Source organism: Rana temporaria, chromosome 10, assembly GCF_905171775.1.
Source record: "Rana temporaria chromosome 10, aRanTem1.1, whole genome shotgun sequence".
NCBI classification, from domain to species: domain Eukaryota; kingdom Metazoa; phylum Chordata; class Amphibia; order Anura; family Ranidae; genus Rana; species Rana temporaria.
Window position 1 is genome coordinate 74,254,166 of NC_053498.1, and position 24,414 is coordinate 74,278,579.

The window sequence follows — 24,414 nt, forward strand, 5'->3', positions numbered from 1 at the left end:
GCGCTCTGCAGTAGAGGACTATGTATTGTTAGGTAATATCTGTCTAGTATCGAGGTGACTCTTACAAATAAAAAAAGGTGTATAGCACATTTAATAACAGTATAGGCTCACTTTAAGACAACTGCACTACTTTTTATTGTAGATTATATCATGGGAACAGTCAGTAAGCCTACTGCATAAACCATTGCAACTCTTGTTGCCCTTTTATCCCCTCTTGACCACAATGCAAAAACATTAATAAGACCTTCAAGGCTGGTTAAAACAAAGCTTAAAAACGATACACTCACTTCATGCTGGGTACTCTCTGTGCTGCTATTTTCTTCTTTTTGAGCTTCTTCCTCATGGTGTCCTCCCCTCAATTTCACCAGGCTCCCAGTATTTTCGTGGCTGTTCCCTAGACTACCATCCCACGATGGTCTTCGACAGTGTAACGGTGAAGTCCTTTCAACATTGGCACCCAACGACATAAAGGCCTGAGATTCTTGTAGCTGAGCAGGCGGAGTGGTTTCTTCGGACTTACTGTATTCAGCACACAAATTCAGAATGGTCTCCAGCCTCTGCCGCTCCTGACGGAAACAAAATGCACATTTTTGAGTGGTAGAACACTACTATTTATCTATATAAAATAAAATAACTTTTTTTTTCCCAGTGGCTTGTGATTTTATAGACAACATTTTTTTTTTAAATGTCAAAATCAGATAGATTATAGAATTGCTGAAATTCTCCATTAGGTGGATGTAGCTTTAAATGTGCACTAACAAAACAGCTGAGCATTGTACGTGGTAATTTTTTATTTATTTTTTGTCCAGGTAAAGCCCAATTGTAGACGCAACTTAAACAAATGGGATAAACTATGGATGGAGTATTTAGGTGCCATACTTAATTAAAATAATTTAACGGAGATCCTGCACCAACTCAATTCTGGTTCCCTTTGACTAGCTTAAAATAAAGACTGTTGCACACTGAGCACAGCGTTCTATTTCCAGCGGTCTGACAAGCCCCCTACCTTGTGAAAGCCACGGCTCTTCAATCGGAAATGCTTATGCTCCCTGAATGAAGAGCTGTAGTGTTGGACAGGCAGGAGGGGGCATGTCAGAGAGACACCATCCCCAGCTGAGGACAGCTCACAGGAATTTTGAGCTGGCACAGGAGCTAAAATTTGACACTTTACAATAGGCTAAAATTAATAGGTGAAATAAGGCACCTCTGACACTTTGCAATGTTTAAAACATTAGTTTAAAGTGACACTAGAATTAGACTGGCCATACATGGTCGAATTTCGATAGAATTTTCTTTAAAAAAAAAATCAAACATTTCATGCGTTTTGTAATCCGATGGTGCCACCGTTAATTTAGAAATTCGACCAACCAAGCCTTTAATTTCAGCTCCTGTTGCTACAGAAAATTATTTTCCTGGCTGGGAATCTTTCCAGGAATTTTCTTTTCTTTTACATTTTATTTTTAGATTACTTTTCTTGCGAGTTTCCAATCATTGATTAGAAAATCGTTTGGTTTAAAAAAAAAATCCAATTCGATGGCCACACACAAATCGGCTGTTGCTGTAGCCCACTAATGGTGCAAAATTCAAACGACAATTCTTAGAACTCTTTCGAGATTCAACCCATGTATTAGAGCCTTAGGCTTTAAAGCTGCCTATATTACTAGCAGATATTGGAATTTGTGTTCGTAAAAAAAATGCTCAGTACATTCCAAGGCTTGACATTCAAAAGTTCTTCAAAATGTTGATTGTCCATAACATTCAATTTTGGAACAAATTGAATTTACTGAAATAAAACCACAATAAACTGTTAGAAGTTTGTTCGAGAAAACATTTCCATCTTGCTCTTTCACTGCAGTTGAAAACAATTACCAATTTAACCCCACTAACAACTTAAAATCAAATGAAGGTTCGTAAAATGAAAAATTTCAACCTAAAATCTACTAGTCTACAGCCAGTTTTAGTTTTCTGGAGAAGCTTTCAAGAGAGCCACACTCTTCATCTGGTCAAAGGAAGGGAAGGGTTAAAACCTCCGTCAGACTTTTATCGCTACCTGGATTACCCTCTTGATTTCTCCCGATGACCAGATAATTAGATAAACTATGAGTGCATGAAAACATGAGTATTTAAATAACATACTTCCTTTGGTTACTTAAAGTAATTCTAAAGGGCATTTTTTTTTACCTTAATGCATTCTATGCAAAAAAAAAATCAGTTTGCAGCAGCCCCCCTCCCCCATACTTACCTGAACCCCATCTAGATCCATGAGTGCCTCTACCGCGGCTCAGTATCTGAATGGACACACAGAGCTGCGTCTCTGGTACCCCCATAGTAAGCGGTTTGCTGTGGGGGCACTAGACAGGAGGGAGGGGCCAAGAGAGCCAAAGAGAAACCCGAGAAGGATCTGGGCTGCTCTGTGCGAAACCAGAGCAGGCAAGTATAACAAGTTTCTTCTTTTTAAAGAAAGAAAAAAAAGAGAGACTTTATCATTACTTTAATGGAGCTCCTGCACCAGCTCAATTCTGGTTTCCTTCCGTCAAAATCAGATTTGCAGAACTGCTTTGCCATATGGTGCCTGTAGCTTTAAAAGTGCACTTTTAACAAAACAGTTGAGTACTTTATGTAATACTTTCCCTTTTTATTTTAACTAAGTAAAGCCCAATTGTTGCATGCATGTGCTTCCACTGAGGAGATTTAAAATTTTAGAGTTAGGACTGCAGTACACAGAGAGCCTTGACGGGGCCTGCAGCTTACACATGCATTTGCAAATGCGTGCAACTAAACCTCTGTTTCTAACGCATACTGTTAGACAGGTCAATTTGGTTGGTTACTGATTGGTCGGTAAGTTTGAGCTTGGATATTCTATGTTGTTTTTGTTTGTATACGCGCCCTTTCCAGTGCTCCTTACTGTATAGACCAGTCATAGGTAGGGGCAGTGACATTTGTTTTTTGTATTGATGTCATTGTGGTCAGGCAACGCACTGGCACCTTTGCTTCTATGTGCTGGGTGTTAGTGTGCTCCTGCCCCTTGAAGAAGAGCTGGGCTACCTCCAGTCACCTGCCCTCTATCCATCAGCATGCATGTGCTTCCACCGAGGAGACTTTAAATTTTAGAGTTAGGACTGCAGTACACAGAGAGCCTTGACGGGGCCTGCAGCTTACACATGCATTTGCAAATGCGTGCAATTAAACCTCTGTTTCTAACGCATACTGTTAGACAGGTCAATTTGGTTGGTTACTGATTGGTCGGTAAGTTTGAGCTTGGATATTCTATGTTGTTAAAGCCCAATTGAAGCTATAAGTAAAACAAACGAGATAAACAACGGCTGCATAAAACATTTGCATGTAAATGCCATACTTAATTTAGTTATTTAACAGAGATCTTGCATCAGCTGTATTCTGGTTCCCTTCAACTAGATAAATTAAAGACTGCTGCACTCTGTGGGAGCACAGCATTCTATTTACAGCGGTCCGAAAAGCCCCCTACCTTGTGAAAACTACGGCTCTGCATTTGGCAATGCTTACGCTCCCTGTTGCTGAATGAAGAACTGTAGTGTTGGATAGGAAGGAGGGCGTCAGAGAGACACCATCTCCTGCCCGCTGCAGGGAACAGGAATTTTGAGCTGGCACAGGAGCAAAAATCTGACACTTACAATACTTAGAAGTTAACCTGGGCTTTAAAGACTAAATTCATCTTTGCAAAAAAAAATGTTTTTATATATATATATATATATATATATATATATATATATATATATATATATATATATATATATATATATATATAATTTTTTATTATTGCAGAAAAAAATATATGCATTTATTATTTTTTCCTGCTGGACAGTATTGCACTTGCGATCAGTAAATCACAGGCGGTGGAAGATGGTACCTGTAGCTTATTAATTCACAGGAGCCCTGTACACCTGCACTGTTTTTTAAAAGTGACAACGGGTGCAGGAAAAAGAACCCCTGTCCACAGTCACAGAGAGGGGAGGACCAGGGGCAAAAGAGGCAGGAGTTAGAAAATATATACGGTGTAACATGTTCCAAAGGTGAACTTATCCTTTTTTTTTTTTTTTTTTTTTGATTTTTATCTATTTTTAATCGTTTTTAAAAGGAATCAGTTAACTATTATGTCTCTATACCCTGTACACAGTCATTTCAGCATAACATTTTTTTTATTTACAACTCCTTTAAGTACTTTTTTGCAATTATTGCTGATTTTGAACAAACAATTTTGAACAAAGGAGGTTACATTAACCACTTCAATACAGGGCACTTTCACCCTATTCCTGCCCAGTCCAATTTTCAGCTTTCAGCGCTGTAACATTTTTTTTTTTTTTTTCCAAAGAACTATTTTATTGAGGTTTTCAAAATGAACAGGTGCTCTCAGAGCTGACATTTGCGGGCGCAGCCGCTATACATAACATAGGCTAGAAGAAACTGCCGTAACAACATGGAAAGTATTGCACCTAGGTCGAGTGCACAATCAAATATTCGTGAACATCAATACATAACCCTGCACAATGTTAGCTATAACCCTTAGATCCTATGAGCCACGGGTCAGGCTGAAAGCGGCGGTGCACGACGTTGGTGACATCCACCGTGTTTCCAGTAGCGATAGGATCTCATTTTAGGGGGTATATGTGTGCTGCAGGTAACCTCTAGACCCTCTGACCTACAAATTAAGTAGTCTCATTCCGGGAGTCGTTGTCCACTTATCCTTTAAAGGGGTTGTAAAGGAAAAAAAATGTTTCCCTAAATACAGGGAGTGCAGAATTATTAGGCAAGTTGTATTTTTGAGGATTAATTTTATTATTGAACAACAACCATGTTCTCAATGAACCCAAAAAACTCATTAATATCAAAGCTGAATATTTTTGGAAGTAGTTTTTAGTTTGTTTTTAGTTTTAGCTATTTTAGGGGGATATCTGTGTGTGCAGGTGACTATTACTGTGCAGAATTATTAGGCAACTTAACAAAAAAAAAAATATATACCCATATAAAATGATTTATTTTTACCAGTGAAACCAATATAACATCTCAACATTCACAAATATACATTTCTGACATTCAAAAACAAAACAAAAACAAATCAGTGACCAATATAGCCACCTTTCTTTGCAAGGACACTCAAAAGCCTGCCATCCATGGATTATGTCAGTGTTTTGATCTGTTCACCATCAACATTGCGTGCAGCAGTAACCACAGCCTCCCAGACACTGTTCAGAGAGGTGTACCGTTTTCCCTCCTTGTAAATCTCACATTTGATGATGGACCACAGGTTCTCAATGGGGTTCAGATCAGGTGAACAAGGAGGCCATGTCATTAGTTTTTCTTCTTTTATACCCTTTCTTGCCAGCCACGCTGTGGAGTACTTGGACGCGTGTGCTGGAGCATTGTCCTGCATGAAAATCATGGTTTTCTTGAAGGATGCAGACTTCTTCCTGTACCACTGCTTGAAGAAGGTGTCTTCCAGAAACTGGCAGTAGGACTGGGAGTTGAGCTTGACTCCATCCTCAACCCAAAAAAGGCCCCACAAGCTCATCTTTGATGATACCAGCCCAAACCAGTACTCCACCTCCACCTTGCTGGCGTCTGAGTCGGACTGGAGCTCTCTGCCCTTTACCAATCCAGCCACGGGCCCATCCATCTGGCCCATCAAGACTCACTCTCATTTCATCAGTCCATAAAACCTTAGAAAAATCAGTCTTGAGATATTTCTTGGCCCAGTCTTGACGTTTCAGCTTGTGTGTCTTGTTCAGTGGTGGTCGTCTTTCAGCCTTTCTTACCTTGACCATGTCTCTGAGTATTGCACACCTTGTGCTTTTGGGCACTCCAGTGATGTTGCAGCTCTGAAATATGGCCAAACTGGTGGCAAGTGGCATCTTGGCAGCTGCACGCTTGACTTTTCTCAGTTCATGGGCAGTTATTTTGCGCCTTGGTTTTTCCACACGCTTCTTGCGACCCTGTTGACTATTTTGAATGAAACGCTTGATTGTTCGATGATCACGCTTCAGAAGCTTTGCAATTTTAAGAGTGCTGCATCCCTCTGCAAAATATCTCACAATTTTTGACTTTTCTGAGCCTGTCAAGTCCTTCTTTTGACCCATTTTGCCAAAGGAAAGGAAGTTGCCTAATAATTATGCACACCTGATATAGGGTGTTGATGTCATTAGACCACACCCCTTCTCATTACAGAGATGCACATCACCTAATATGCTTAATTGGTAGTAGGCTTTCGAGCCTATACAGCTTGGAGTAAGACAACATGCATAAAGAGGATGATGTGGTCAAAATACTCATTTGCCTAATAATTCTGCACTCCCTGTAGCTTCCTTTACCTTAGTGCAGTCCTCCTTCACTTACCTCATCCTTCAAATTTGCTTTTAAATGTCCTTATTTCTTCTGAGAAATCCTCACTTCCTGTTCTTCTGTCTGTAACTCCACACCCTAATGCAAGGCTTTCTTCCTGGTGTGAAGAAAGCCTCTTGAGGGGGGAGGGGGGCGAGCAGGCAAGTCAGGACTCTCTCTACTTTGCAGATAGAGAAAGGAGCTGTGTGTTAGTTGGCGTCCTGACACTCCTGCTCGCCCCCTCTAGAGGCTTTCTCCACACCAGGGAGAAAGCCTTGCATTACGGTGGTGAGTTACAGACAGAAGAACAGGAAGTAAGCTATTCTCAGAAGAAATAAGGACATTTAAAAGCAAAATGGAAGGATGAGGTAAGTGAAGGAGGACTGCACTAAGGTAAAGGAAGCTATTTAGGGAAAACATATTTTTCCTTTACAACCCCTTTAAATGTCCTGGAAAGCTTTCAAGAAATCCACTAACTCTATTCATCTTGTCAAAAGAGGGAAGGGTTAGAACCTGCCAGATATTTATAGCATTCTGCGTCCCCACTGAGGAGCTTTATCCTGTCTATATGCCCTGATGACCATCGTCACTGGGACCAAAACAATTTTTCAACAACCTGTTAAAAACTGTCCAAGAGAGGTTTTCCCTTCTTTGGAGAGATCTCTCACTTATAGTTGTGTCAGGAGACAAAACGTGAAGGAATGCCCTTCCAAAGAGAAGGAGCTGAAGGAATGACCTCTAAAAGTAAAAATATAAAAGTTTTGGCTTTAAATTTAGAACAAAGGCAGCTGGTTTGGTAGCCACTGCAAAACAGATACAAGGTGCAGTAATTACACTGGCAGGCAGGCTCAAGGGCTTTCACACTGGAGCGGTGCGCTGGCAGGGCGTCAGAAAAAGTCCTGCCAGCAGCTTCTTTGGAGGGCATTAGGAGTGGTGAACTCACTGCTCCTAATGCGCTCCTGCCCATTGAAATCAATGGGCAGTGCCGGCGGTTAAAAGTGCCCGCTAGCGGCCGAGAAGCGCCGCAAATCAGACAGTAAAGCACCGCTAAAAATATTGGCGTTTTATCGCCGACACTAGAGGCAGCACAGTATGAAAGGGGTCTTCGAAACAGGTGCACTATAAAGCTAAATGGATCTGTTGCTTGATTTTGGCTATTAGCCATAAAAATGATTCCCGAGAGACCCAACATTTCTCTCTGCTATGACAAGACAGCTCTTTGCCGGGAGGTCTTATATTGAGAGAGTCCTGGTTATGACCAGAATGCTTTGAAAATTGTTTGTCATTGTGACTAATAAGTGAATGTTAATGTATTGAAGATACAATAGATGGAATATATGAAGATCTTTGTGGAGGTGTTAAAGGTAAAAGATATAGAATTTGCTCCTCCTTGGTGACTGAACATTTGACTATTGTTGTACGGGGATTGTTTCATAGTATGGGACCCATTTGTGAACAGTGGAAAATGTGCGCAATGCACACAGCTGTAGATGCATTCCTGTGTTGTGGAAGATGCCCCGTCTTGTCCCTGTGCCAAATATACCACGTCCTTGTGGCTCCAAGGATTATAGACCAGTGGCTTTGACCTCTCACATCATGAAGACCTTGGAGAGACTTGTTTTAGATTAGTTATGGTTAGTAAATGTTTCGATCCTTTGCATTTTGCATACCAGCCAAGACTGAGTGTTGAGGATGCAATCATTTTCATGTTAAAAACGCATGTATCCACACCTGGATAAGTCGGCAAGCACTGTGAAGCCCTGTACACACGCTCGGTTTTCTCTGCGGTAAAAAGTCTGCAGAGAAAACCCGAGGGTAAACCCGAGAACCTGCTCGGCAAGTTTCCCTGTGTACACACGGCCGGGTTTCCCGTCAGGAAAACTGTGGAGAGAGCTTTGGCCGGGAATCCCGGCCGTGTGTATGCCTCCAGACTGGTTTCCTCATAGGAAAACTGCCGGGTTTAAAACCGCCGGGAAAGGAGAGAGCAGGTTCTCCATTTTCCCGCTGGGATTCCGGTTGGGAAAACTGCGAGGAAGCTTACACACGGCCAAAAGCTCTCACCGCAGTTTTCCCCAACGGGAAACCCAGCCGTGTGTACGGGGCTTGAGATTCATGTTTTTTTACTTCTCCAGTGCTTTTAAAAACTTTCAGGCCGGGTCTTTTGGGCAAGAATATAGCAGCAATACAGGTTGATGTTTCCCTTACGTCATGGATTGTAGACTACCTGACAGGAAGACCGCAGTATGTGCGTTTGCAAGACTGTGTGTCAGATAGGGCCATAAGAAAATTGGGGTTTCACAGGGGACAGTTCTCTCTCCCTTTCTTTTTACGGTCTACACCACTGACACTCCCACCACCATGCTTGACCGTAGGCAAGATGCACTTGTCTTTGTACTCCTCGCCCGGTTGCTGCCACACACGCTTGACACCATCTGAATCAAATAAGTTTATCTTGGTCTCATCAGACCACAGGACATGGTTCCAGTAATCTGTGTCTACCATGCTTCATTCTGTGACCAGTTTCTGTGACCAGTGCAGCTGAGGCCGCAGAGAAAGGGACTGAGGAATTTACATCTTCAGCCCCCTTCTCCGTCTCAAAAGCAAGACATTAGAGGTCCGTTTAGAATCCTGAGGTTTTACCAAAGCCCTCCCAACATCATTGTGAATTTTTTTTTAATAAAAATTGTTATAAAAATAAAATAAAACAAAAAAACACACACACACACACACACACACACACACGTTCTCTGGCCCATACAGTGTGAATGAGCAGTTTGTTTCTGTGGCCAGAGCCGCCTGTTAATGAAGACACAGCGACTATACGAACACAGCCACAAGACCTAACTTGAGAGGCATGGGTGAGTGCCCCCCGAATGCACACAGTCTGTGTTCAGGGCAATACACCCGAATCCACACACGTCCATCATATTATGACCTGCAGCTGTGTCCCCATAGTGTAACAAAGGCTGCCTACATGCAGCTCCAACAACAAAAAAAGGCCACAGCAGCCATGTGAATGAGCACCAAGATCTCATTCACACACAGAGCTTTATTTATTACCTCAATATAGTTTTATATTGTGGATTTTGCATGAATTTAAGTTATTTTGTATTTGTGTCCGCTAATAATGATATTAGTGTATTTTTAGTGAAAATCTTTTTTTAGTTCTAGTTCACACCAGATGCAGTTCCGTGCGTTTTTTTCTGCACTAAAGATGCATGTTTTCCATGTATTCCAATGGCTCTAGTTCACACCAGTGTAGAGCATGTAGCGAAGCGTGCTGATTTTTTTGCGCACAAAACTATACTGAAACAAATTGTATCGAAAATGCTCTGGAACTGCGTGTGGTGTGAACTGTAAGCAAAAACTCATCTGAAACGTAGGAATGCATTTTTGTGGAGTCAACTGGCCCTAAAAATGCATGCACAGCGTTTTCCATGTATTCCAATGGCTCTAGTTCACACCAGTGCAGTCAGTTTCCGATGCAGAAACTGACTGGAAACTGGAACCTGGAACTGACTGCATTGCTGTGAATTGGAGCCATTGGAGTACATGGAAAACACTGTGCATGCATTTTTAGGGCCAGTTCACACCAGACTCAGTTCCGTTCAGTCCTGTGTGCTTTTTTTCTGCACAAAATGCATACACAGTGTTTTCCATGTATTCCAATGGCTCTAGTTTACACCATGCAGTCAGTTTCCGGTCAGTTTCTGCACCGTAAACTGACTGCATGGTGTGAACTAGAGCCATTGGAATACATGGAAAACATTGTGCATGCATTTTTAGTGCATTAAAAAATGCACACGAAACTGTACGGAACTGCATCTGGTGTGAACTTGCTCTTAGTGCAGAACAAAAGCGCACAAAACTGCATCTGGTGTGAACTGGCCCTTAACTACTTGCCGACCAGCTGGCGGCAGGCCGGCTCCCCTGCGTGAGGTCAAGTAGATCTACGTCATCTCGCGAAGCGGGGAACTAGGGGCAAGTGCGCGCCGCAGGAGGCGCGTGCCCCCAGCTCGCCCCTGATCCCGATGCGCGTGTGATCACCAACGGGCACCCGCGATCGCTCGTTACAGAGCGAAAACCGGGAGCTGTGTGTGTGTAAACACACAGCTCCCGGTCCTGTCAGGGGGGAAAAACGACCTATCGTCTGTTCATACAATGTATGAACAGCGGTTTGTCATTTCCTCATGTCAGTCCCACCCCTCCTTCAGTTAGAACACACCCAGGGAACATGATAAACCCCTTCCTTGCCCCCTAATGTTAACTCCTTCACGGCCAGTGGCATTTTTATAGTAATCAATGCATTTTATAGCACTGATCGCTATAAAAATGCCAATGGTCCCAAAAAGGTGTCAAAAGTGTCCGCCATAATGTCGCAGTACCGATAAAAATTGCTGATCGCCGCCATTACTAGTAAAAAAATAAATAATAAAAATGCCATAAAACTATCCCCTATTTTGTAAACTCTATAACGTTTGCGCAAACCAATCAATAAACGCTTATTGCAATTTATTTTTAACTAAAAATATGTAGAAGAATACGTATCGGCCTAAACTGAGGGAAAAAAAATATTTTTATATATATTTTTTGGGGGATATTTATTATAGCAAAAAGTAAAAAATATCATTTTTTTTCAAAATTGTCGCTCTATTTTTGTTTATAGCGCAAAAACTAAAAACCGCAGAGGTGATCAAATACCACCAAAAGAAAGCTCTATTTGTGAAAAAAAAAAAAAAGGACGCCAATTTTGTTTGGGAGCCACGTTGCACGACCGCGCAATTGTCAGTTTAAGCGACGCAGTGCCGAATCGCAAAAAGTGGCCCGGTCATTGACCAGCAATATGGTCCGGGGCTGAAGTGGTTCATATTTTTATAGGGGGGGGGGGGTCTGTCAGGTAGGCTGTATGGGGCCCTGCAATTTCTAAAAGCAGCCCTGCTTCCACTTTAACCTAACTCCATTATTAAAGAAAAAGCAACTGAAGAAAGATTTTTCAATGCCGTCTCTGAATTAAATGGTTATCTGCAGGGCTGTCTCTCTCTGGGGCCCCTACAGTGATGACAGTGCAGGTAAACATACATCAAGTAGGTAGGAGGCAGACTGCCTCACCTGTGTATCTATCACTCTGAGTGCCATCATGGAGCCCCCAATTTCAGGGCAGCATGGGCTCAAGGACCAGCTGCTTTGGGGAAAGTGCAGGGGCCTCATATGCAGCTGGGGCCCCTGGGTAGTGCCCAGGTGTGCCCTCTCATTAAGACAGCCCTGTGCCATATATACCAAAACTATAAAAACAAAATATTCAGAATAGCTTTCTTGTATGCCATGTAGAGAGTTGTCAGGACACAAACACCGGTTTCTCTTTGGTGAGTCACACACATGAATAGGCATGTAAGGGAAAGGGCTTAGCACAGCTTGTGAGCGATGATTAAGGAAATATATTAAAATCTGGAATGGAATGTACTATGTAGCACATTCCATTAACAGGAGAAAAACTAACATAATATAGTTGCATAATACAGCTTGATAATGTTTCACAAAATTATGAATAAAAATCACTAAACATTATTTAATTTCTATTGCTTGGCCCGCCCATGGCCAAAGCAGTATTTATGTCCACTAGCACTTCCAGCTACTTGTACCATATTGAAGATGTGAAGGCGGAGGGGGGGTGGGTCTGCCAATAGAGCCGAACGGCTTGTCTGCTCAGACCTCATATTTAGCAGTGACTAGATACACACCATCAAACTCAAAATGCTCTCTCATAGCTTCTCAGTGAGGCTGAACCCATACTTTAGTGTTTCTTTCAACGCGTGCAAAATTCCATTAGTTTAAAACACTTTTGCTTGCGTTGCCATTTATTGTTAATGGCACTACAAAAACAGCATTTGCCATAAGAAAAAAAAAACCCTGCATCAAACACGACAAAACGCGCAGTTAAAAAAATGCAAAAGAGTTGATGCTCAAAAAGGTGTATGAGCTCCTTTGCAGAATTTGTCATCTACCCCAAGTGTAAACATTAGCCTCTCAGTGACCTGTCCACAATGTATATGATTGGTTCAATAGTATGTGCATCAATCCCCCAGTGTCGAGTATTCAGTATGTGCATTATCCTCTCAGTATCTGGTCCTGGTAAAAGAAACGTTCACCTTTCGGAACATGTTACTCCTCACCTACTGTAGCCATTCCCTGACTTGCAACCTCTAGTAACAGCGAGCCGGGGACCTTCTCTCCAATCTTGCTGCCCACCCAGGCCGCTTCATTCATAGCGTTCTGTGAATGAACTACAGGTACCGACAGCCTTTGTGGCTGTCTTTGGTAGTTCTCAATGGCCTACCAGGGCGCTGTTGAGTGCTCTGGTAGTTCATAGTTTCTTCCTGTCAGTGTGTAACAGCCAGCTCATATGAGATACGAGCAGACCGCTTACACAGACAGTCTGCAGGAGTCCTGCATTGCACCTGAGAACTGCTGTTTGCAGGTGCAATGCTTTGCATCCTAGAAAAGAAAAAAAAAAGTGCACATATTTTTACCTGCAAAAACATGTGCATTTTTTTTTTTTACAAAGGTAAACTTATCCTAGAAAAGAAAAAAAAAGTGCACATATTTTTACCTGCAAAAACATGTGCATTTTTTTTTTTTTACAAAGGTAAACTTATCCTTTAACACTCAGAACCCATTAAACCTCTCAGGCCCCGTACACACGACCGGATCTATCCACTGAAACTGGTCCGACGGACCAGTTTCAGCGGACAGATCCGGTCGTGTGTAGGCCAGAGCGGACAATTGTCCGGCGGATCGGACAGTTTCCAGCGGACAAAAATTTCTTAGCCTGCTAACAAATCTGTCCGCTGGAAACCTGTCCGTCGGACGTGTTCAGTCGTCTGTACAGACTCACCGGACACGTCCGACCGACCGCCATCCCTCGCATGCGTCGTACTGATTCAACGCATGTGTGGAAGCTTTGAACTTCCAGGGCCGCCCACGTCGCTGCGGCAAAGGCGCGGCCACATCCCAGCGTAAACCATCAGACAGAAATCTCCGGGCGGACATGTCTGGCGGACCGTTTTCAGCGGACTGTCCGTCCGTGTGTACGAGGCCTCAGTGTCCAATCCCCAGCATATGAAACGGCCCCCTCAACACCCAGTCCATGTGCATCATCTCATTAGCACTCTGTCCTGCATGTTTACTCCTTAGCACCCAGTACCTCAGGGTAGATTAACCCCTACATGAGCACTCAGTACCCAATGTATATGCTTTTACCTTTCACTACCAATTCTTCTGCTTATGAGCAGAATCCCTTACCCTTATCCAGTGCATGTGTAATTATCTTTCAGTACCCAGTGCATGTGCAGTAAGTAACCCCATAGCATCTATAGCACAACTGGGACAATATCTCATATTTATTTAGTGTACTATGTGCCCAACTCTGGGCTGGTAGTAACCACAGCTTTACTGTCCCATTTCTTGTGTAAACATTGCTTGGCAACAAAGCCCTGCTCCCATCTACCACAACCCCAGCAACACCTCCACTGTTCTGGGACTCCATGACACAGTACCAAAAAAACTGCGTAAAAGTTAGTTTTCCTTTAGTCTGGGTCCTCCACATTACTGGCAACACACCCCTACCACCCGAGTCCCTATGTACCAGAAAGCCTTGCCTCAACTTTAGCTGGCTAATTTGTAGCATACCAATTGTAACCTGTATTCCTCTGTTGTAAAACCCTCCTTCAGCAGTTAAATTGCATTATTGTTGCTAACCACTGAAAGGTCAGTAAGCACCAATTGGTTTAAAAAGACAAACTGTTCTGCTGGTTGTCACAACCTCCCACTCCTCCCCTTCACTTATTTCCCCCTTCATACCCAATATGCTTGTCTCCTGTACATACCGTATTTATCGGCGTATAACATGCACCCTAACTTTAAGAGGGAAGTTTCAGGAAAAAAAAACTTTCCACAGCCCCCTGCGTATAACACGCAGGCACAGTTTAGCTTCTTTTTTCAGGGTAAAAAAGTGAGTGTTATATGCCAATAAATACAGTACACACCGCACTCTATTGCTGCACATACTGCCCCCGTCCTACCCTCCACACTACTTTCCTGCACACACTGCCCAGGCACATACTTCATACTATATGTAAAGATTCTTCTGCCCTTACCAGTCTCTCCATCTCTTGCTCTCTTAGCCTTTCTTCTCTCTGTCTTCGATGGTAATCCAATAGTTCGTCCTGATTGCCGCTGATGTCAGTGATGCTATTTTTGCGTTCTCGCAGTCCATGTGCTTTTCTTTGAACTTTTGGACTCTCAGATGGAGTGGATAGTGATCCATAGCTATAGGCTGGAGTCAGCCGACGAGGAGGTTCTTGAAAACTGGAGGGTGAAGGACTACGATCCCGAAACTGCCTGGAGAAGACATTGTCTTCAGAACCAGGGGAACTTGCACTACCCACTCTGCGGCGGGTTGTAGCACGGGGACTATCAGGAACTCTTGATGGACTTTCTGATACAGTTTTGGGAGAACAAGGAAACCCTTTTCGTGACAGAGAAGGACTGGGTGGGGGAAGGTCTCTCATACTTATAGTTTCCATGTTTTTGCGCGCTAGTCTTGGACTGTCAGGAGGCAAACTCTTTGCAACTGACATAGTATCCCTGTATGGACTAGAAGGTCTATCCAAAAGTGAATGTTGATATTTTCTGCTCAGGATAGGACTGCTGGGTACACTAAGGCCACCTACTCTGCTTCCTGGACTAGGTGGACTAAGCATAGAACTGTTACCCCCACGTAGAGATCGTAAATCCAAACTGCTGCCGCCATATGTGGGTGTTTGATGTGGTAAAGAATGGCTAAAACTTGAGGTTCTAAGAGGCACAACTGGAGGTACTGTTGTGTTTGCCATATCCTGTCCAGCTGTGGGACTGGTAAGACTTCCACTACCAGAGGATGATAATGGAGAAGAAAAAGCATTTTCATAGCCAGAGTTGGAGGAGAGTGGACTTGTAGGTGGTGAAACCAGGCAGCGCTGACTTCTCCCATTAGACATTGAGGAAATACTGTGAATTGATGTCTGGGACACCTTCCTTGTTAGAGGGGGGGCTTCGATAACCAAAGAGTCCATAATATCTTGAAGGTTTTTCTCAATAGAGCTGACTAGCGACGTATGCGAAGGTATACTTGTTTGGTATCCATCACGTGAACCGTTCAGCAAGGAGGGCAAAGTTTCTGGAAGGAAAGCATACAATTAGAAAAACTAAGAATATGCATTTAATGGACAGTGTAACATCAGATTAACCACTGCTTGCAACGTATGTTCTGAATGTCCAGTATGGCAGAAAACAAATACATATAATACTAGTACCAGAGTCTATTGACAAGGACTACAGCTTTGAAGAAGATAATGCCCGTCCAACTTAGATTTTTTAGCTTTAGCAGTGAAGTAGGCAAAAAGGTTAGAACCTCAATATTTTTTCAAATGAAATATTCCACCCTGATTGAAGCTTTCATGCAGTTGTATGTGTTTGTCCCACTGCAAAGGCTGCAGTAGATATAGCCTAACCAAATGTAGAGATTAACTGGCTCTCAAGAAAAGCAAGAGGGTTATTATCTTAAGTGCCCAGGTAAGGCTTACAAAGCAGACTGCTTCGGTAGAGCCTGTTTTCCAAGTCTTCTTGACACGTTTCCCCATACTGGAGGGTGTCTTTTCCTCCTGTTGGCTAAACTAAGAGAAGAGGACAAAAAGGTGAATAACATTTAGGGCTCAGATAGGTAATTAATCCTATCCTCAGTGCAGATCTGCTTACAAATTTTGACATGCGCTCGTATCCTTGCAGCCGCTGCATGTTTATCTACTGCTATGGGCTGCCTGCACTCAGCTCCAGGGTTGATCCACATGCATCTGCCAGCAACTCTGCACAGAGGATGAGATTAATCTCCCATCTGAAGGAGTCCTGAAAAGAACCTGATGCTTTACCCTTAAAAAGCAAAGCATTGGTTCTCTTTAAGAATCTAACAATTTTAAGTGGATTTATAACTGTTACTGACTGAGAGAGTTTTTCACTGCTCATGAACACATGGGAGGTTATATTTCCTACATCAAAATGATTGGCATCTTACCTTTCTACAATGGCCACATTTTACACCTATGATGATGGGATAAATGGCATTTACTCATCATGTATCATATCAAACCCATGTAATGCCAAGTCTCTCAGATCTTCCAGAAAACAGCATTCACAGGCAGCCAGAGCTGTGTGTTGGCTCATTGGGAGAAACAAGCCATTCCTTTTTCTCTGCAGGAATTGTACCCATTACACCCCCTTAGTACTGATACTGTGCATATTCATCCAAAAAATACGTAGTTAGCCCCTTTGTTGGCCGACAGGTCCCCATGGTTGGCATGGTTTCCCATCACAATAAATGGTGCAATAAATAAACAAACATTATAAAAAAAAAAAAAGAAGGACTTTCCTGGAGTCCGCTTTCTTTAAAATTTGAATTTTAGCATAAGATTAGGGCTGCAACTGACGATTATTTTCATAATCGATTAGTTGGCCGATTATTGTTTCGATTAATCGGATAATAGCCTTAAAAAAATTGGGCCAATTTGTTGTTGGGCAGATTACAAAACACAAATTGCCGCAAAAACACATTACATGCTTTTCTGCAGGTTCTCCATTGAAGTATATTGAACCAAAAAAATAAATAAAAATAGCACAGTTTTGCGTTAAAAAGTCCTTGCCCTTTCCAAATACGCAGCAGCTGAAAAAAAATCATGGATGTGAATGTGTCCCATAGGAAAACATGTAAATGAACCGTAGTGTGTTTCTGCAAAAAGCACCAAAAAACAGGAGTGTGAACCCAGGCCTGAGATGTTTAGTAACATAATGGAGTTAAAAAAACAAAAATAAGTACAAAAAGCAAATAATCGCTACTGTAAGGGGTTCATTTTTTTACTGTGGGACAGTGAAAGTAATATTTACAGTAGCGATTTGCTTTTTTGTACTATAAAGGGCTAATTTTTGTTTTTTTTACCCTATTATGTTACTGGCCGATTAATCGATTATGAAAATTGTAATCGATTAATTTCATTATCGATTAATCGATTAGTTGTTTTGGCCCTACATAAGATCATTTTATATGACTTGCATTCCTTCAGAAGAAGTGACAGTAATATTTTGCCTAGACCTTGTATATATTCCCCCCCCCCCCCCCCATTTCTGGAAGATAGACATTGCTGAACTACATTCTCTATTAGAAGAAGGCACCAGCTCTCTGCACTAAAAATGACCTTCCCCTGTCTCCTGTACCAACTTCAGCTGTCACTTCCAAATGCCTGGCCAGCTGTAGCAATCAGTTCTTTGGAATTTTCAGGAGGAAGTGACAGAGTCCCTTAAAATCCTTCACAAACTCCTGATTACCCAAAGTCACATTGCTAGGCATAAGGAAAAGAAAATTAAAACATTTATTCTTTAAAGAGCCTTAATACATAACTAGGGTGCGTGCGTAAAAATGTGGCCTTAGATGCAGGACGCAGATAAGCTAGCTGAATCCTCCTGCAAGGCTGAAGTCAGACTGTTCACATATCCTCCCAAAGTGTGCTTTGCAATACTAGAAGATTACGTTAACCTGGTCACATGCTCTACATATATATATTTGGCACAGTGGCAAATGTACTATTTGTCTAGACTGCGTAGGGCCCTCTGGGACTTGGATACCCATTAAACTGTGGGTGATACATGTGCTTTCAATGACATGCAGACTTGGACACTGCTTACTTTAAAGCAGTGGTCATCAACCCTGTCCTGCAGGGCCCACTAACAGGCCAGGTTTTATGTATTACCTTGGGGAGATGCAGTCTAGAATACTGCAATCGCTGAGGAGCAAATGATATCAGCTGTGATGTATTTCAGTTATCTTGCAAACCTGGCCTGTTAGTGGGCCCTGCAGGACAGGGTTGATGACCACTGCTTTAGGCTGGGTTCACACTACTACACTACTTTCATCCTACTTTGCTCTGCTACATTGGTCCTACATTTATCCTACTTTCATGAACAGGATACTACTTTGGTCCGACTTCAATGATATTCAATGGGTTGAAGTAGGATCAATGTAGGACCAAAAGTAGTACAGGGAGCATTTTCAAAGTCGGACCGACTTGTGTCGGACCAGATAAGACGGCTCTCATTGGGAAACATTGATTTTCACACGTCATGCTACATGAGGCTCCCAATGTAGGACCGTTTGTAGGACAAGTGTGAACCCAGCCTCAAAGTGTATGATACCCTAACATTTCATATTCCCAATATGTGAAAGTTGTACCGTGTACTTGTGTTAAAAAGTATCCTGTTCTCCTTGCATTTCTTCCTTGGTGTGAAATTTCCGGTGACCCTGCCAGTCCCACTGTGTTCCTATTTAAAACTGACCACGCTAGGAATAGAAGCTCATCTATTCTAGCATGGTCAGTTTTCTGGCTGTGCTGGGAGCAGCCTGACTGCCCTCCAATGACCAAGATTTGTGCTGACATGCCCACCTGCATAGCTCTTCACTGGGAAGATCAGCATATAGCTCTCTCTGCCTCCCGACACGCCCCCTTGCATTCTCAACCCTTACCCTTCTATGCCCCATAGGGCGTTTTTCACACGGGGCAGACCGACCGGACCCTGCAATCTCCTCTATGTAGTGGCGGGTGTCAGACACCCGCCGACATCCAATCCCATCTGCTAAAAACAGACATTTGGGGATCTATTTCCCATGCGTCTGGCGGATTGGATAAGATGGCAGTCAAGTGTAAACGGACAGGCAGTCCATTCACACCCAACCGGCCACAGAGGAGAGCGTGCTGTGTCCGTGTCCAACCAGCTATCTGCCTACTCAGTGGGGATCAGCGAACAGATTGCACACTGAACAGGCGGACTCCAACACAGCACGCCCCATGTGTCAGGGGCCTAATGCAGCAGAGAACAGAGTTTGTGTGATCACTTCAAAAATAGAAACCAGGTATTTATAATGCGCGTGTGTGCACACACACACGCACGTGCGTTTGCCTTGAATTTCTATTTTAAACTCAATAGATTGAGTTACAGGGTTAGGGTTCAAATATACTTTTTAGTGGTTCTAAGGGCAGAAGTTTTTTTTTTTTTACCTTAAAAGTAGAACTGTAGGCAAAACTTATTTTCCTTTTGGATAGAGTAAGGGAGGATTATAACCCATGTCGTATTTGCCATCTGTGTCCCATTTCAGGGATTTCCCTTCACGTCCTGTCCCATAGTCAAAAAGGAAGTGAGAGGAAATATCTGTAAATCAAGATAATTTCTTGGGGACCCCCAAGTCACCAGAATTCGTGTACCCATTGGAAGGTTTCCCCTCTATTACTTTTCAGGGGACAACCCAAAATTTGGGTAATTTCCTTTAAAATGATAATGGTAAACAGAACTTAGAGAGGCATAGACAGCAATAAAAACTGGCAGGTGTTCTAATCCCTCTACATTACATCCAAAAAGAAGTTTTGCCTTTAGTTGTTATACTTGAATGCATTCTTTGTATGAAGGTAATAAACCTTCTGCATGCAATCCCCCAACCCCAGTTCCTACTTATACTTACATGAGCCCAATCTTGATCCAACGGAGTCTGTCAGCTCAGCAGATCGCTCCGTTGATCTCAACTGAGCCGGCGGGTGACAGGTCCATCTCTATTCACTGAGCAGGGAGGGACCAGATCAGATCGCCGCTGATTCCTATGGCGAGATCGGATGAAAAGAAAGACAGCATGTCTGTTTTCATCAGATTTCAGACGATCCGATAAGATGGATGGCGTACGTATCATATGTTTTTAGCGGATCAGATGGCAGGTGGGTGTTAGTGGACACATCTCAGCTGACATCTGTCTGCCCATACAAGTCAATGAATGGCCCGCTCGGATCCGCCTGAAAAACGGACCGGTGAATCCGAGTGGGCTTGCCGTGAGAAAGGGGCCTTAGACCCTCCTTTGTTTCTTGCCTGACTGACAGACATACATAATACTTCTACCATTTATTCTTGTTACCATTTGGGCAAAAATTTTAGGAGGGTTTGTCATATTTCACTGGCTGCATGTTATGGATCATAAGAAGCTAGGGTATCAGAAAATTACGGTTTAACCACTTCTATCTATTATGAAGAAGTCTTTGTACTCGCCTAGGTTGAAGCAAGATCGATCCAATGCTGCATCTGTCCCCTGCCGCTTATATCAAAGAACGCTGATGCTCAGTTCTCAGCCTTCAGAGAGTCGATGACTGCTCTCTGCTCCGCCCCTTTAGTGCTCAGTGGAGCACTGGGCTGTGCTGAGAGGCTTAAGCCGTTGCTGGTCGCGGCATCTGGGTGGATCCTGACTGTTAAGTTGGGATCTTTCCTGGGCCTGGACTGGCTGAAAACAAGTTACAGGAGTGGAGAACAAACTGTGACCTACAGAAGTATAGCCAAAATAACTTTGGCCACAATTCTCCTTCAATTGAAGAATTATTTATTGTACAGAAGCCCTTTGTCATCAATGGCCACGTCTCCGTTTACAAGTGAATTGAAATTGTTTTCCCATTTTTTAAGGTCTGATTTATTCAACGTTAGCACATTACACACTATTATTTTTGATCTACCTATATTTGCCCAATTTATACAATTTATTTAAATGTAACTGAAGGGCACAAAATGTTACATTTTTCAGCATTTGCTTGATCTACAGCTCAAATACAGTTGTCTATTTTGTAGAGGTCTTACCAGCAGGGTACAGGGATGCTGAAGGGCTTCTACCGGTTGAAGGAAGCATAGTTTTCATCCAGTGAGCTTCTGCTGGGTGGTTAAATCTCAGAAACGTCGACTGACCCAAACAGATCATACATCCTAAAAAAAAAAAAACAGTATTAAATTATTATTATAGTAAAACATCTTTAAAAGTCCTAGTTCACCTTTTCAGGTGAACACCAAACCCCTCCCCAGTCCCTGCTGTACATAACTCCGTGCCCAAGCAGATAGATCAGTGGTCCGGAGGATTTGAAATCTGTTGCTTTTATTCCTCTATTCTCTATAGGGCTTCTGGGATGGATCAGAGTGATTCTGATTGATCAGTACATGCCTTGCCAGTGCATGGAGCAATCATAATTGCTCTGATCCATCCCAGACTATGTGAAGAAAGAAGATATGGGATTTCAAATCCCCACATTGCTACACCAGCTGCGTGGGCACTTTTCACTCACGGGGGTAAGTAAAGCGTGGACCGGGGGTGGGGATTGCTGAGTGTAGGGTATTCACCTTTTAATTTTTTCTTAAAAAGGTGAACTTACACTTTAAATTTGTCCCAATGCACTGCAAGTACCCCGAGGTGCCTATAACATTAGGGAAACAATTGGGAGTTACAAGATATGAGAGAGGACTTTCATTGAGAAAGTTATTTGTGCATTTAACCCATAGCACAGCATCTGACAAACCCTTCCTAACTAAAAGAACATTGCAGAAATATAATTATTTAACATATTCTAGTTGCGGTTCCGCACATATTAGTGTTGCAGCCCAATCAAATGTGTTGCAGTGCACTACAGGGCACATATGGGAACCATGGTGCAGTGCATTAAGAAAAAAAAGGCATGCAAGTCCAATGAATAATCCATTTAAAATGAAAGGGCTGTCTTAAGCCAGCGCTTGTAAAGCATGAGATTACACTTTATTGATTGTGTGACTGCACAGCAATTATCAAAGTGGGCTTGAACAGCCCCACAAGGTGTTCAATTGGGGTAAGGTCAGGACTTTTTTTTTACAGACCAGTCAAATTCCTCCACCCCAAACTCGCTCATCCATGTCTTTATGGACCTTTCTTTGTGCACTTCTGCACTCCTAAACCTTGAGGATAACATTCCCAGAAGAGTTGAAGCTGTTATCGCTGCAAAGGTTGGACCAACCCAATATTGAACCCTACGGACCAATACTGGGATGCCATTAAGGTTCACATTTGACAAGGGTGTTTTTTTTGGAACCCCAAACCCCTCCTTTAAGGGATGCCCTTTTTGTTCTTTATAGGCAGGTCTCATTAATGCTCCTTAAATCACAGCTCTTGGCTCCTTCAGAAAAAAATAGAAGTCAGCAGCTACAAATACTGTAGCTGCCGACTTTTAATATGAGGACACTTACCTGTCAACGAATCTAGCGGTGTCTTCACCTGAGACCATTTTTCAATCGGCTCTAGGGTGCTCCTGCCGCCACTTCGGGTAAGGGAAGCCAGAAGCGAAGCCTTCCGGCTTCACAGCCGGTTCCCTATTGCGCTGCGCTTTGTGAATTGCCTGGATGTGGGGGGGGGGGGGGGGGGGGGGGGGGGGGGGGGGGGGGGGGGGGGGGGGGGGACTTCCTGGTAAGTTTGTCATGTCAAACCGTCAAAAAGGTGCCATATGTGGCAGCAGAGGGGGGAATAGGTGGTGCTTCCCCTTTTGGGTGGAGCTCTGCTTTAATGCTCCCATAGCACACATAGGCGGAGCAACGCTTTAATGCTCCAATAGCACACCCAGACAGATCCATAGAAAGGATTTGTTGGGATCTGGATATAATGGAAAGGGGATTTATTTTGTTTTAATAATTGTCATCATGTAATTTTTATTTTTTTATACTTTTTGGGGGTTTCTGGAACTGGACAGAGTAGACTTTTACCCAGCCTTCCCTGCACCACTGCTTTAATAGATCACTGATAGGTGATCTATAGGTGGAATAGATAATTAGTTGTTCTGCAATTTTAACTACAAATAATAAAAAGCACTTACACGATATCCTTTAACAAGAAGCGTTTGTCAATGATCACAGATCACATTCTCAAACATATTTCAAAGGACCTCTGAAGACTTATGGGCTCCTTTAGTTACAAGCAACCTACAGTAGCTGACATTCCAGAACTGCCACATATATACACTTCAAAATCATTTTTTACCCCAATGATACTGCTGTGCTTGCCCTGATGGATGTGGAGGATGAGGACTTGGAAAGATTAATCATTAGAAGCTTTTGTTTCAAATAACAGAGTATCTCACAAAGCGCAAGTACCGGTATATACTTTGCTTGAATCTATTGTTCAAATTTAGAATCCACTTGTGTGAGTCAGTGAAACCTTCCAGCTAATTATAGGCCGAGCACATGCCCACATAACATCCTACCAGAAAAGGGTAGGTCACCACCCAAATTTAGGAAATATTGCACTCGTTATATTACTTAGCCTCAAACATCTCACTTCATTTTTTGGAATCATAAAATGCAAGGTAATTTCTTTATAAAATAAAAAGGAAAGAACACTTGAACATAATAAACAATAACAGAAAAATAAATGTGCATGTACACAGCAGACAAACACCCAGGCCAGCAGGATATCACACGATATCAGACGGCGTGCCATTCAAGGCGTGCAATCAGAAATGCAGAGAGGAGATGTGAGGTAATCGGGTGAATCGCAGGGAGTGGCTCCTGGATTCCTGACTTCCAGGCACACAACTTGCTGAGGTAGGAAGTTAAGCCGAGGTATTTTCATGCAAACCTGTGTCCTCGGGCTATGAAAATGTGCTTAAAGGAAAGCTATTCTAGAAACTATATTAACACAATAATAACAAAAAGGAAATGATAAAACAAATAGCAGAAGGGATGAAAAAAAGCTTTCACTTTCTGAATATGCTTTATAATATGTAACTGACCCCAACATGCTATAATGTATAAACCTATAAATAAAAGATATAAATACATTTAATGTAACCTAAAGATTATTTTTTTTTTTTTTTTTCACAAAGTCTTTATTGAGTGAATAATAGTGCATACAACAATGTAGATAATACACCTAATAGGCAATGACAGCAAATTACAATTTTGGTAAAAAGTACTATAAACCATGTAGTCACTACATACAATTTCAACGGAAATCGAGCACAGATAGTTTTACTATCACCGTACTATATGTTTTTTCTAAACTAGGATGAAGAACAGGCATATGCATATACTCGTATAAGTTTTTAGGAAGAGGGAAGGAGGGGGGTAAAAAAAAAATAAAAAAAAAAAAAAGGGGGGGGGAATGATTCCCCGATA

General features: G+C 42.5%; 1 protein-coding gene across 15 annotated transcripts in view; it reads right to left on the bottom strand.

The window, feature by feature from the left end:
• The window catches only part of PHLDB1 (pleckstrin homology like domain family B member 1), a 185,872-nt gene that overhangs the window by 76,275 nt on the left and 85,183 nt on the right, over nucleotides 1-24,414 (bottom strand). For all 15 annotated transcript variants that reach the window (XM_040325487.1, XM_040325476.1, XM_040325480.1 and 12 more), the window contains exons 5-7: nucleotides 21,091-21,213; nucleotides 14,505-15,565; nucleotides 288-566 (exon numbers count right to left, since the gene is read on the bottom strand). In XM_040325487.1, coding sequence (XP_040181421.1) covers nucleotides 288-566; nucleotides 14,505-15,565; nucleotides 21,091-21,213 — 1,463 coding nt within the window. The remainder of the gene's footprint in view (nucleotides 1-287; nucleotides 567-14,504; nucleotides 15,566-21,090; nucleotides 21,214-24,414) is intronic.